This window comes from Salvelinus fontinalis, chromosome 2 (genome assembly GCF_029448725.1).
Source record: "Salvelinus fontinalis isolate EN_2023a chromosome 2, ASM2944872v1, whole genome shotgun sequence".
Lineage (NCBI taxonomy): Eukaryota > Metazoa > Chordata > Actinopteri > Salmoniformes > Salmonidae > Salvelinus > Salvelinus fontinalis.
In genome coordinates, this window is record NC_074666.1 from 23,423,344 (window position 1) to 23,437,992 (window position 14,649).

At 42.4% G+C, this 14,649-nt stretch overlaps 1 protein-coding gene across 1 annotated transcript; it reads left to right on the forward strand.

Moving 5' to 3' along the window:
- Nucleotides 1-4,042: 4,042 nt before the first annotated feature.
- On the forward strand, nt 4,043-14,456 carry LOC129814690 (BTB/POZ domain-containing adapter for CUL3-mediated RhoA degradation protein 3-like). Its single transcript, XM_055867796.1, has 7 exons — nt 4,043-4,987; nt 7,998-8,211; nt 8,456-8,625; nt 8,765-8,851; nt 8,972-9,024; nt 9,770-9,965; nt 10,109-14,456. The coding sequence occupies exons 1-7, from the start codon at nt 4,985-4,987 to the stop codon at nt 10,325-10,327; spliced, it is 942 nt and encodes a 313-aa protein (XP_055723771.1). The 5' UTR covers nt 4,043-4,984; the 3' UTR covers nt 10,328-14,456.
- Nucleotides 14,457-14,649: the final 193 nt, after the last annotated feature.

Consider the following 14,649-nt stretch of genomic DNA (forward strand, 5'->3'; position numbering starts at 1 on the left):
TGTCAATCAGACACGCAGTGTCAACCAATGAACCAAAGATGCGTGAGGGAGGGCCGAGCCAACTCCCTCACAGCCGAGGAGAGAGCGGAAGGACTGCTGTGAAAACAACAGCTGGAAAATGAGTCGGAAGCACAGTAGCATTTGGATGCATTTTAATCATGTAGACAATGTTAGAGCACAGTGTAGAATTTGCCAAAACAAAATCTCGTATAAAGCCGGTTCTACGCACAACCTACACCGGCATATGCGAACTGTGCACCCAATTGTGAAGCTAGTTGTAGCGGAGCTTTGAGAAACTAGCGGGTCTGCTAGTGATATTGGTGGAGCCAGCACCTCCACACGTGGAGATGTATCCACTCAGTCAAGTAGGCCTACTCCGCGACCCACAGCAACGCAGTCTCCTATGGACCAGTTTATGCCAAAGTCTATGTCTGTAGCAAAAGAAGGCCAAATTGATATTGCATTGGCTAAAATGATTGCCACCGATTTCCAGCCATTTTCGATCGTGGAGGACAGAGGTTTTAGAAATTATAGCAATAGTCTAAATCCAATGTACACAATTACAAGCAGGAAAACCCTTTCAACATCACTTATTCCACAACTGTACGAGAGCACACAGGCTTCAGTGCGGGAAAGAGTACAAAAAGCTACTGCAGTTTGACTTACCACTGACTGCTGGACATCAAGGGTAACCACTTCTTACATGTTGGTTACATGTCACTTCATTGATGATTTTCAATGTCTAGCTGTCTTCTGGACTGCTTTGAGTTCAGCGACAGACCCACCTCAGAGAACTTGGCAGAGGAACTGTTGAGAGCGGCCAGAGAATGGCACGTAGATGGAAAAGTGGTCTGTTGTGTTAGCGACAATGCAGCTAACATAACCAAAGCCATGAAAATGTTAAAATGGACCCATCATCCATGTCTTGCCCACACAATCAACCTGATTGTAAGAGATGCTCTGAAGGTGATGATGCCCACTGTGGACAAAGTGAAAGGAGCTGTGGAATACTTCCACAGGAGCACAGTAGGTGCTGAAAAACTAAGGTCTACACAACACCAGTTGGGGATGCCTGAGCTGAGGCCTAAACAAGACTGCACTACAAGGTGGAATTCAACATTTTATATGTTGAACGGGTTTCTTGAGTCAAAAGATGCCATCATCTCTACCCTGGCCATTGTCAATGCACCTGTTGCTGTTCTGACCCAAGAGGAATGGGAGGTGGTGGAGGATGTGTGCAGAGTCCTGGAACACTTTGAGCAGGTCACTGTTGAGATCAGTGGAGAGAGGTACAGTAAGCAGTTATTACTACATCATTATTTAATCCAGTATTATATATGTATATGAGCAGTAGATGAGAATGTAGTGTCAGTAGACAAAACATGAACCTGAACTAATAAGTTACTGTTCTCTCTTTTCAGCTATGTGACAGCCTCAAAAATGATACTCCTGTGTAAGGGTCTGCAGCGAATCACAGCCAGCCACCAGAGAGAAGCAAATGTAACCACAGGACATGTGACAGAGTTGATAAACACCCTATGTTCACCAATGGACAGAAATTTCCACAGAATGGAATATAGTCACGTGCTATCAGAAACCGTTGCACTTGACCCCAGGTTTAAGAAGTTAGCCTTCAGGGATGCCAGAGTGATTGATGAGGCTCTTCAAAGAATAACCTCAGCAGCAGGGAGGGACAGCCCCAGCAGTCAGCTGGCTCAGGCACCAGGGCAACAGGAAGAAGCGGGATCAGACGGAGCAGAAGCACCAGCAGTAGTGCCACATACGTCTGCTGTTTGGATGCTGTTTGATGAGAGAGCAACTGGGGATGCAGCACAAAGGAATCCCTCAGCAGATGCCATAATGGAGGTCTGATCCTATTTGGAAGAGCCCCTCCTCCAAAGATCTGCAGATCCTCTGAGCTGGTGGAAGAACAAGGCCTCTGTCTACCCATGGCTTACTAAAGTCATGACAGGGAGACTCTGCATAGTGGCCACATCCATTCCCTCTGAGAGGGTCTTCTCGAAAACAGGACAAATAATTACTGAGAGAAGAAACTGCATCAGCCCCTCGAAAGTGAGGCAGCTTGAATTTCTAAATGCAAATCTCTCATAAAAGCAAAACATGGTCAGCATTGCTGTGTGCTGCTGATTATAACATGGCAATAAAGAAGAGAGAGAAAAGAGGTACCAGTTTAATGTTTTAAGTGGGATGCTGCAGCTCTGCACATTATTTATTTTTCTTTGATATGGTGCAATATTATATTATTATGTTGTTCAGATTGTATTCGTTTTGAATTGTTACATTTATATGCACTTTTTATATACATTAAAAAAGTTATACTTTAAATGCACATGTGTAATAGGATCCTTTAAAAAAAAATGGTGTGATGCTGCAGTTTTGCAAATTGTTATTTATTTTTCTTTGATATGGTGCAATATTCTATTATGCTGTTCAGATTGTATTCGTTTGGAATGGTTAGATTTAATATGCACTTTGTTTATATACATTAAAAAGTAATACTTTAAATGCAAATGTTTAATAGCTTTCTTTTTCATAACAAACCAATGCATTTTTAAATACATTGTGGTTAAGGTAGAGTATGATTTAATTTAATAATTTCATTAGAATTGTTTTAACACCAATCATAGTCAAACTATCGCAAACTGACTTGAAAAAATACATGAAAAAAAAAGAAGCGCCGTTTGGGAGCCAAAAGAGCTGTCTCTTTTTGGTGAGCTGAACCAAACGAGCCGGCTCAATGAAAAGAGTCGGAATGCCCATCACTAATTGAATGGAGTGCAAGCATTTGGCCTCCCTTGATAAAAAAGTATACAAAATTAGCCAAACAGCGTTGAGCTAAACTGAGTGAGCTCAACTGAATGGTCCTGGTGCACCAAAAAAAATGGCAAAAGGATTCCAGCTTGGATTTTGGCTTCACTCCTACCAAATCGCATTGAGAGCATATGTCATTAACAGAAACAACTTGAATTGTTGCATCTCATTGTGTTGTCCTCCAGTGGCTGGCTGGCTAGCTAAAATGGGCCCTTTCCTAAATTAGCAATGGATGGAGATAGGGATTTGGACTTGTGGTTTTACTTAATTCTCCGTACTGGCCAATAATTATAATGGCGATTCTGATCCATACATTAATTCATCCATTGTTGTGCCCCTGGCCTGAGATGATGGAAGTTCAAAATGTAGCTAGATGTAGAAGGCTAATGTTAACTAGCTAGCTAACGTTACCCATGAAAGGAAGATAGGCTAGCAAGCAAGTATTTTAACCAGGTAGCCTAGGACAACAAAAAATAAAAGCCTGTACTGTATGACAGAGTCAACATGAAAGAGAGGAGAATGGCATTGACATTTCTCTACAAGTGGGGTGAGGCAATATATTTTTCTACTTGCACCAACGCGTATGCACACACACAGAAAGCCATGGACAGCCACATCAAATGTAGTTTACGTTGATTGGAATAAATTGTTTTCAGTATCTTTTAGTTGTCACTATTAAACTAAGCAGAGGTGATTTGATGATGTTGACAAGTTGAAGTTGAAATGGTGCTGGAATAGTGGAGGCTGCTCCTTGAGGTAACTCTCTGTGGTTCTAAATCAATAGTTGTTTAGTGGTCTGAAAATGTCAGAAGCATTATCTTGTTTGACCATCCTGTAGGTCATGTAACTGTCTGTTACATGTAATATGCATTGTGGACTGAACCGGACAGAGGTTGCTATCTAGTTTTGTGGCAAAACAAAGATGTGGTTGAATTTATTCTGCCACGGTCTTATTGTCTCGGCCTTAGGCCTATATATCACGGTCGCAGGGCATATCAATTAACATGATTTATAGAGCAAACACAACTACCTGCGATAGTAATATGGCTTTTTTTCTGGCTTCCTCGGTGATTTTACCCACGCACCACTACTGCAGCAGTGTCTAAAAATTGAACAAAAAAGGGAATAGTCTAAAATTGGAGTGGAGGATACGTTTATAAATGATAATGAATCGTTTCTTGGTGGGATGCGTTTATTGGGTAATGATGCATATGTAGGAGACCCGTTTGAGGTGTTGGAAAATGTGAAGTATGCGCTGGGAAAAGTTGTCTATCAGAGTGACTAGGCGTGGTCTTATTTTGATTAATTATATTGCTGAAGAAAATAGGAATATTGCAGTGGGCATCACAAGAATCCGAAAAACAGAAGTATTGTGCTTTGAACTTCGGAGCAGAGCACCCATCAAAGGAGTCATTTCAGGAGTAACGACGGATGTTCAGGTTGAATACCTGAAGAGGATTCTTGTTGTGGTTGGTGCCCGGTGTCTGACCCGCTGGGTGAATGGCGACAAATAAGTCTGTCTGCCCTGTTTTTTACATTTTTATTATAAAGAGCACCTACCTACGCAAATATTGGTTATGTATGATACGCTGGTGTATAGAAGGGCGATCGGTGTTGCAATTGTGGTGGGGATTATGTTCCTGGTGTGCCTTGTAAGGGTGAAGGAGATTGTTAGAGCGTTCAATCGAATGCCGATGGAATTGAAAGAGTTGAGAATACAAGCGACGTTAGTGAAGATATTGTAGTGGATGTAGTAGAGCCTGTAGTAAATGTTTTCTGACAGGCCTAGATTATGTGGCGTTCATTGGCACAATTATAAAATGTACGGCTCCAGTCTCAAAGAAGTCAAACAACTGGACATCCTTGTGGCTGCGGCAGAAACGTTTTTGGGACTATTTAAGACTTGGAAGTGGTAGGCTACTGGCGACGGAAGACGGCCCGCCCTCCCATCTCAGATCCGTTTTTATTTTTAACAGAAAGTTGTATGATCTGTATATATATATCTTTTTTTTTTGTAGTTCAGTTTTTGGGTAAAACTGTTTCCATCCCGAATAGTAAAATGTGCAAACGTCAATATAACGTTACCATAGAAGTCTGTGTGTAACACGATCTAGCCAGCCAACTTTGTGTTTCCAGGCTGACACAGGATCCTATGGTACGTTTTATTATTTTTTTTATCTGGCTAACTGACGTTAGTTAACTAGTAACTGGGCGATTCGACAATTAAGATAATGTTAAAAGTACACACACGACTAGATAGCTATGTAACTTTTAATCTACAGGATGTAGCTCGCTAGGCTTTTGTCTAGCGGAATTCTTGACAACCTGGAACCACAGATAGTAACGACGTAATTTAGCTAGCTAGCTAACAGTCAACCGTCTTGCTAAAACAATGGATTTGCTAGCGGAGGTCCCTAAAAATGAGCTTTCAAGGCTAGCTAGCATTCACATGAAGTCAGCTAGTTAGACCAGAGTTAGCAAGTTAGATCCAGATAAATGGCTAGATAACTATTCAGTAGCTGTAGTGTAAGTATTGCTTTCTGTGTTTAACTTGTAGTTAGATTCCGCTAGCTAGCTAACGTTAGTTAACATGAAACGGCTTTGAACTTTTGATGACAAGCTAACGTTAGCAGGTTAGACTTGTCATTGGCCCCATATATATTATTATTATTGGCTAACTATTTACCCTAGTTTAAGAACCGGGTTTGTTCTGTATTTTTTGGCTTGTTATAAACTGATAGTTTCAAACAAACTAACTAGCTAGTTATGATGGCACCCATATGTATGGGTTTTGAAGTCTGACAGGCTAGCAGGTTATCAAAAGTTCCAAATCAAATTGTATTAGTCACCTGCGCCGAATACAACAGGTGTAGAAGACCTTCCAGTGAAATGCTTACTTATGAGCCCCTAACCAACAGTGCAGTTTCAAAAAATACGGATATTGTAAGAAATTGTAATAGATACTGGAAACTTGTTATAACAAAATTCTCAACACAAGCTATACTTGACACAACAGGCACCCATCCCCTCTCTTCCCCACACATGTTCTCATCAGATAACAGCCACAGACCCACACGCACACCCCTCCCCCATGAACAGGAATCTGTTAAAACAACCCCACACACACACTATGTTCAGGGTTGGGACTAAAGACAAAGAACTGTGTTGGGAGCCAACAGAACGTAGACATCAGGCCGAACAAGACTACCTACGACCCGGAACGACCAATCGGAAGGCCAGACTACAAGATCAACCTACTTTACTTGTTGCATATATAATCAGCACAACATGTTTAGAGGTCTCTTCTCCGACGATTCCATAAGAATCAGACAGAAAGGGGCCGTGCTGCACGATTTGCCAGATATCTTCACACTGAATAAACTGTCTTACTAAATACTGTTCCACCCTGTCCAGCGTATTGACTTGGTCTCATTTCTCTAGTAACGAATCATCAACAATATGAATAAGAGATAAAAGTAACAAGTAATTAAAGAGCAGCAGTAAAAAAAATAACAATATATACAGGGGGGTGCTGGTTAGTTGAAGTAGTATGTGCATGTAGGTAGAGTTATTTAAAAGTGACTACGCATAGATGACAACAGAGAGTTGGCAGTGGTGTGGGGAGGGGGGTCAATGCAAATAGTCTGGGTAGCCCTTTGACTAGATGTTCAGGAGTCTTATGGCTTGGGGGTAGAAGCTGTTTAGAAGCCTCTTGGACCTAGACTTAGTGCTCCGGTACCGCTTGCCGTGTGGTAGCAGAGAGAACAGTCTATGACTAGGGTGGTGGAGTCTTTGACAATTATTAGGGCCTTCCTCTGACACCGCCTGGTATAGAGGTCCTGGATGGCAGGAAGCTTGGCCCCAGTGATGTACTGGGCCGTTCGCACTACGCTCCATAGTGCCTTGCGGTCGGAGCCCGAGCAGTTGCCATACCAGGCAGTGATACAACAAGTCAGGATGCTCTCGATGGTGCAGCTGTAGAACCTTTTGAGGATCTGAGGACCCATGCCCAATATTTTCAGTCTCCTGAGGGGGAATAGGTTTTGTCGTGCCCGCTTCACGACTGTCATGGTGTGCTTGGACAAGGCACTATGGTGGTCTGCTTAAAACATGTTGGTATTACACACTCGGACAGAGAGAGGTTGAAAATGTCAGTGAAGACACTTGCTAGTTGGTCAGCGCATGCTCGCAGTACACATCCTGATAATCCGTCTGGCCCTGCGGGCTTGTGAATGTTGACCTGTCTAAAGGTCTTACTCACATCGGCTGTGGAGAGCGTGATCACACTCGTGTCATGTCACTGGGCAGCTCTCGGTTGTGCTTCCCTTTTGTAGTCTGTAATGGTTTGCAGACCCTGCCACATCCGACGAGCGTCAGAGCCGGTGTAGTACAATTCGATATTAGTCCTGTATTGACGGTTTGCCTGTTTAATGGTTTGTCAGAGGGCATAGCGGGATGTCTTATAAGCTTCCGGGTTAGAGTCCTGCTCCTTGAAAGCGGCAGCTCTAGCCTTTAGCTCAGTGTGGATGCTGCCTGTAATCCATGGCTTCTGGTTGGGGTATGTACGTACGGTCACTGTGGGGACAACGTCATCGATGCACTTATTGATGAAGCCAATGACAGATGTGGTGTCCTCAATGCCAGTGGAGGAATCCCGGCACATATTTCAGTCTGTGCTAGCAAAACAGTCATCTAGCTTAGCATCTGCTTCATCTGACCACTTTTTTTGTTGATCTAGTCAAGGGTGCTTCCTGCTTTAATTTTTGCTTGTAGACAGGAATAAGGAGGATTTATGGTCAGATTTGCCAAATGGAGGGCGAGGGAGAGGGAGAGCTTTGTATGCATCCTTGTGTGTGGAGTATAGGTGGTCTGGGTTTCTTTTCCCTCTGGTTGCACATTTAACATGCTGATAGAAATTTGGTAAAACTGATTGAAGTTTCCCTGCATTAAAGTCCTCGGCTACTAGGAGCGCCGCCTCTGGGGGAGCGTTTTCTTGTTGTTTAGGGCAGTTTCATGTTAACTAGCTAGCTAGCGGAATCTAACTACTAACGTTAGTTAAACACAGAAAGCAATACTTGCAATTTATTTGGGGTGCCTGATTGATATCAGCTGTGAAGTCCATCATTGTAGTTAATGACTTAAATTTGGACTGTTTTGACTCACAGGAAGAGATGTCAGGAGTAAGTGCGGTGAGCTCGGCGTTGCCTGCGGCTACAACCCGTACCACCTCATTCAAAGGCTCCTGCCCCAGCTCGAAGTATGTGAAGCTGAACGTGGGCGGGGCGCTCTACTACACCACCATGCAGACCCTCACCAAGCAGGACACCATGCTCAAGGCCATGTTCAGCGGTAGGATGGAGGTCCTCACAGACAGCGAAGGTATTGATGATGACATGGGTTGACTCCACCCAGGGTTTCCCAAACCTTTGTCCACTGCCAGGTCTTGACACTCCTGTTCCTTCATGATGCATAGCATACGATTCTCCCAGGCTAGCTGCCCTTGCATGCCTCCCATCATGTCTTCTGAGATGGCGCTATATGAAGACGCACACGCACAGTCTACTATCGTCACTCTGTTGTCTCTGCCACTTTTCAATGTAATGAGCCCTGTCCTCTGCTGCAGGCTGGATCCTTATTGACAGGTGTGGGAAGCACTTTGGGACCATTCTGAACTACCTGCGTGACGGTGCTGTACCTCTGCCTGAGATCCGGAGAGAGGTGGAAGAGCTCCTGGCAGAGGCCAAGTATTACCTGGTGCAGGGGTTAGCTGACGAGTGTCATGCTGCCTTACAGGTATTGTGTATCACCTTAACATACTGTAAACACTTACCTGTAATTAATCTCTCTCTTGGTGTCTCTCCTTCTCTGTGTGCTTGTGGCCCATCATGCTGTCATTGAATGATTTGTGTCCTGTTTTCCTCCATGCGTTCAGAACAAAGATATGTATGAGCCTTTCTGTAAAGTGCCCTTGGTCACATCATCAAAGGAAGAACAGAGACTCATATCTACCTCCAACAAGGTCAAATAAATATATATATATCACAATTTACATGTATGATTAAACAGACATGTCACAATATTGCATTCTGTTTGTTTCTCAACACTGACTACCTCTGTGCCTTTTAATTTTGTATTACAGCCCACAGTCAAGCTGTTATACAACAGGAGCAACAACAAGTACTCTTACACCAGGTAAGCTAAACATTGCATATGATTGTGGGAAAATACTTATAATGAGCACATCACTGTGTTTCTTAAATGTATGTGTGAAGGGGATTGTATCAATTATCATTTATTTAACTTGAATAGCACTTTTCATTACAGAAAATAATATCAAAGTGCATAAAAAGTGAAACAAACAAATTGATGTAGATTAAATGTCTCTATTTGGCTTTGGCTGAAAGGCTGGGAGTTGAGGTACTTTGGATTGGAAAGACAGTGTAGCTTCAGCAGAGGGGACATCGATGTCTTTGGTACAGCCAGTGAGAAACAGTCTGACAGACGGGCCCGGAGCTCATGTGCACCACATTTGCTTCTCCGACGGTCAGATCCTCCATAGGACCCGGTCCTCCATTGAGGAACATGTAGCACCCACCTGGGTGAGGCCACAGCTGCTGAAAAGAGCACGAAAAGCCACCACATCTTGGCAGTGGTTAAGAACAGTCCCTGAGCCTCTTCTGCCATCTCTAGACACAGCATGCGGTACTTGTTGTAATTCTTCCCGACAGATGAAACAATTAAGCCGGGGCCGCATTATATGAATCCAAACAGCTAATGTTAGCTAGCTATGATCCAAGATAAACTTTTCATCCCAATTCTGAAAATCAGAGTCAAGACCACGAGATGTAAGTGATCAACCCCCAGAGCAGTCGTGTATAGCGATTTTAAACCAATTGACAACCATACATTAACATCTGGTGTCATTACCTTTTCACAGCAACTCCGATGACAACATGCTGAAAAACATAGAGCTGTTTGACAAGCTCTCTCTGCGGTTCAACGGCCGTGTGCTCTTCATCAAGGACGTGATCGGGGATGAGATCTGCTGCTGGTCATTCTATGGGCAGGGCCGTAAGATCGCTGAGGTGTGCTGTACCTCCATAGTCTACGCCACAGAGAAGAAGCAAACAAAGGTAATTGGTTTCCCACAGCAAGAGCCCAGAAAATGTATGATATGAATGTTGCTTGCTCTGGCAAAAGCATAGACTAGTCTCCTGTTAGTGAGTAGCCCTGTATTTGTACCTAGAGTGGTCTAAGCAGTATAGTCTTTCCTCAGGTGGAGTTCGCAGAGGCTCGTATCTATGAGGAGACACTTAACATCCTGCTGTATGAGTCTCAGGATGGGCGTGGTCCAGACAACGCTCTACTGGAGGCTACAGGGGGTGCTGCAGGCCGATCCCATCACCTGGATGAGGACGAGGAACGGGAACTCATCGAGAGGGTGCGACGCATTCACATCAAACGCCCTGATGACCGCACCCACCACCACCAGTAACTATACCAGCCAACCAACATTATCACCACCAGTAACTATACCAGACAACCAACCATACCAGCCAACCAACATTATCACCACCAGTAACTATACCAGACAACCAACTATACCAGCCAACCAACATTATCACCACCAGTAACTATACCAGACAACCAACTATACCAGCCAACCAACATTATCACCACCAGTAACTATACCAGCCAACCAACATTATCACCACCAGTAACTATATCAGACAACCAACTATACCAGCCAACCAACATTATCACCACCAGTAACTATACCAGACAACCAACTATACCAGCCAACCAACATTATCACCACCAGTAACTATACCAGCCAACCAACATTATCACCACCAGTAACTATACCAGCCAACCAACTATACCAGCCAACCAACATTATCACCACCAGTAACTATACCAGCCAACCAACTATACCAGCCAACCAACATTATCACCAGCAGTAACTATACCAGCCAACCAACTATACCAGCCAACCAACATTATTACCACCAGTAACTATACCAGCCAACCAACATTATCACCACCAGTAACTATACCAGACAACCAACTATACCAGCCAACCAACATTATCACCACCAGTAACTATACCAGACAACCAGCATTATCACCACCAGTAACTATACCAGACAACCAACTATACCAGCCAACCAACATTATCACCACCAGTAACTATACCAGACAACCAACTATACCAGCCAACCAACATTATCACCACCAGTAACTATACCAGACCACCAACTATACCAGCCAACCAACATTATCACCACCAGTAACTATACCAGCCAACCAACTATACCAGCCAACCAACATTATCACCACCAGTAACTATACCAGCCAACCAACATTATCACCACCAGTAACTATACCAGACAACCAGCATTATCACCACCAGTAACTATACCAGCCAACCAACATTATCACCACCAGTAACTATACCAGCCAACCAACATTATCACCACCAGTAACTATACCAGACAACCAACTATACCAGCCAACCAACATTATCACCACCAGTAACTATACCAGCCAACCAACATTATCACCACCAGTAACTATACCAGACAACCAACTATACCAGCCAACCAACATTATCACCACCAGTAACTATACCAGACAACCAACTATACCAGCCAACCAACATTATCACCACCAGTAACTATACCAGCCAACCAACTATACCAGCCAACCAACATTATCACCAGCAGTAACTATACCAGCCAACCAACTATACCAGCCAACCAACATTATTACCACCAGTAACTATACCAGCCAACCAACATTATCACCACCAGTAACTATACCAGACAACCAACTATACCAGCCAACCAACATTATCACCACCAGTAACTATACCAGACAACCAGCATTATCACCACCAGTAACTATACCAGACAACCAACTATACCAGCCAACCAACATTATCACCACCAGTAACTATACCAGACAACCAACTATACCAGCCAACCAACATTATCACCACCAGTAACTATACCAGACCACCAACTATACCAGCCAACCAACATTATCACCACCAGTAACTATACCAGCCAACCAACTATACCAGCCAACCAACATTATCACCACCAGTAACTATACCAGCCAACCAACATTATCACCACCAGTAACTATACCAGTGTTGGGTTTCGTTTCTTACGTCTTTCCTTGTCAATCATTGGTTCATTGGTGAAATTAGCATTATGATAATATTTTCAATTAAATCATTCAAAAACCTTTATTAATGCAATTGCAGACAGAAGTTGACAAACGGGAACATAGCACGCATGTTTCTGAGTAAGTTCTGCATCAAACAAAAGGTCTAAAGTTGTTTTATTAAATTGAAGTCCCGCCTTAGTAATGTCACTGACTACGTCATTACCTTTTTACTCCTGAGACCAAAACCCTATATAAACAATGGCTTTGTGGTATCTTAAACTTAGCAGTAAATGTCCACTCCCCAAAGCTGATTTATTGTGGAATGTTTAACTAGTCTCTTATGTCCCACACTCCCCTGCAGAGTTCTGTCTCAGTCACACACAGACAGACAAAGAAAACAACCGTGGAACAATTCTAAACTTTATAATGAATATATATATATATATTGTTAATCTATAGTCTAGGACCCTATAAATGTAAAGAGGGAGGGGTCTTATAACCCCTCCCCTTCTATTAATATAACATAAGCATAAACAATTATTCTAATACATCAAACATGTGTACAGCCCCAAATCATGACCGCTAGGTGAATCCTGACACCAACCAACTAACATTATTACCACCAGTAACTATACCAGCCAACCAACATTATCACCACCAGTAAGCCAACCAACATTATCAGCACCAGTAACTATACCAGCCAACCAACATTATCAACACCAGTAAGCCAACCAACATTATCACCACCAGTAACTATACCAGCCAACCAACATTGTCAGTATCCGCAGTGACTATTACCCATCACTGACAGAGAACAAGTGCAATCACACAATACCCACAAGTAACCTCACATTGTTGACATTGACCACAAGTGACCTCTGTGCTTCTGCATTACAGCCACTTATAAACTTTTGCCAGTCTCTAATCATGATTATAAACTGGGTGGTTCGAGCCCTGAATGCTGATTGGCTGACAGCCATGGTATATCAGACGTATACCACGAGTATGACACAACATTTATTTTAACTACTCTAATTACGTTGGCAGCCAGTTTATAATGGCAATAAGGCACCTCAGAGGTTTGTGGTATATGGCCATACACCACACCCCCTCATGCCTTATTGCTTAAGTAGAGCATGGTTTGGGTGTTACAGTTTGTGTGTTGTCCCAAATGGCTGTATCAGTATTTTCTAAACCCTCCATAAGAGCTGTTATTTTTATCAGTGGTCAAAGAAGACTTATTTGACCCCCTGTATTTCCATATGTTTTGTATGTCTCATCTTTGTATGAATGTTGACATGTTACGTGTCCAGTAGGAGATCTGGTGCCTTAAATCTGTGGTCTTGTGCCTTAAGTCTGTGGGTGTAAGTGCAGCTTACAATCTGATTTACTTTATAGTGGCACTACAACATTGCTTGGAAGTTCATGTATTGTCACAGAGTAGCTAGTTCAGGTCAATTGTGTTTCAGTGATTATAGTAATACACTGTGTAACAATACCTTTTCCTACCACTTCAGTTTTTAGAGATGTTTTCTGAGAGAAAAAAGAAACCTGTACGCTGCTCTTGCTATTGTGACTGTTCTTTATTAAGGTTTATGTATTGTCCGCAAGGCCCTTTGTCAGAGCTTTTGTGAGTGTTTTTTAATTTGCACCCTTATGTAGACATTGCTCCACCCACAGCCGTTCAATGCATCGAATGGGGTTGGAGTCAAGGACAAATATATTAATTATCTTGAATTGGTGATATATGCAAACTGTATCTAGATGCGAAAGAAACTTACCTATTTAGACGAGGTGCTGGCTAGCGGAGTAGAACATTGTCTGTCCAAACGTTGGATATTAGGTTATTAAATTATTGAATCTGAGCTCCTAGAGTGTACGAATCCTTTTAATTTTTCAAATATGCAAACTGCATTTTATCACGTTTTAGAAATTTGGTGCTTCTATTTTCTGTATGTACTCATTTCATCCAGCAGAGGGTGATGTGTACAAAGACACTGAACGTGTGCTAAGTTGTTGAAGTTACCCCTAGATGCTGATCTTGGGTCAGTTTTCTATTTCCCCCACTAATGGATAAGGTTTGGGAGCTGACCCTAGATATTTGCCTAGAGGAACTTTACCCCAGAGCAATATGTTACAATCCACCCCTGAATTGTAAGTGTTGTGAATACATCCACCTTTTATACTGTAGTCATGGATTAATGATTTTTTGGTATCCTAAAGAACCTTTGAGATGCTGGATGTGTAATTAAATGGATGTTATTGCTTCCTGTTACAATAATTCTTTGAGGGCGACGTTACAAGACAACTTGTTTGGAAGACCGATGGCAAGAAATGAAACCAAGCACATCCAGACAGCAAATAATGTCACAATTTTACACACTTACCTGGGAAATGATTGTCTTTTGCACTGTATTTAACACATTTCTTACAATAAAGATTTTTATGAATACATTAGTTGGTTTTAATGTAAATATGGTACATCTTTGTGAGAAAGTATACAAATGATGACACACAGCCTATTGCTTAAATCAATTTTTGACTATTTTAACCATATTGTTTATCTCTATAAAATCTAGTGAAAATATTCCAAAAAACTAACCATATTTTACAAATGAGCCCTAATATAGTAATCACAACTGA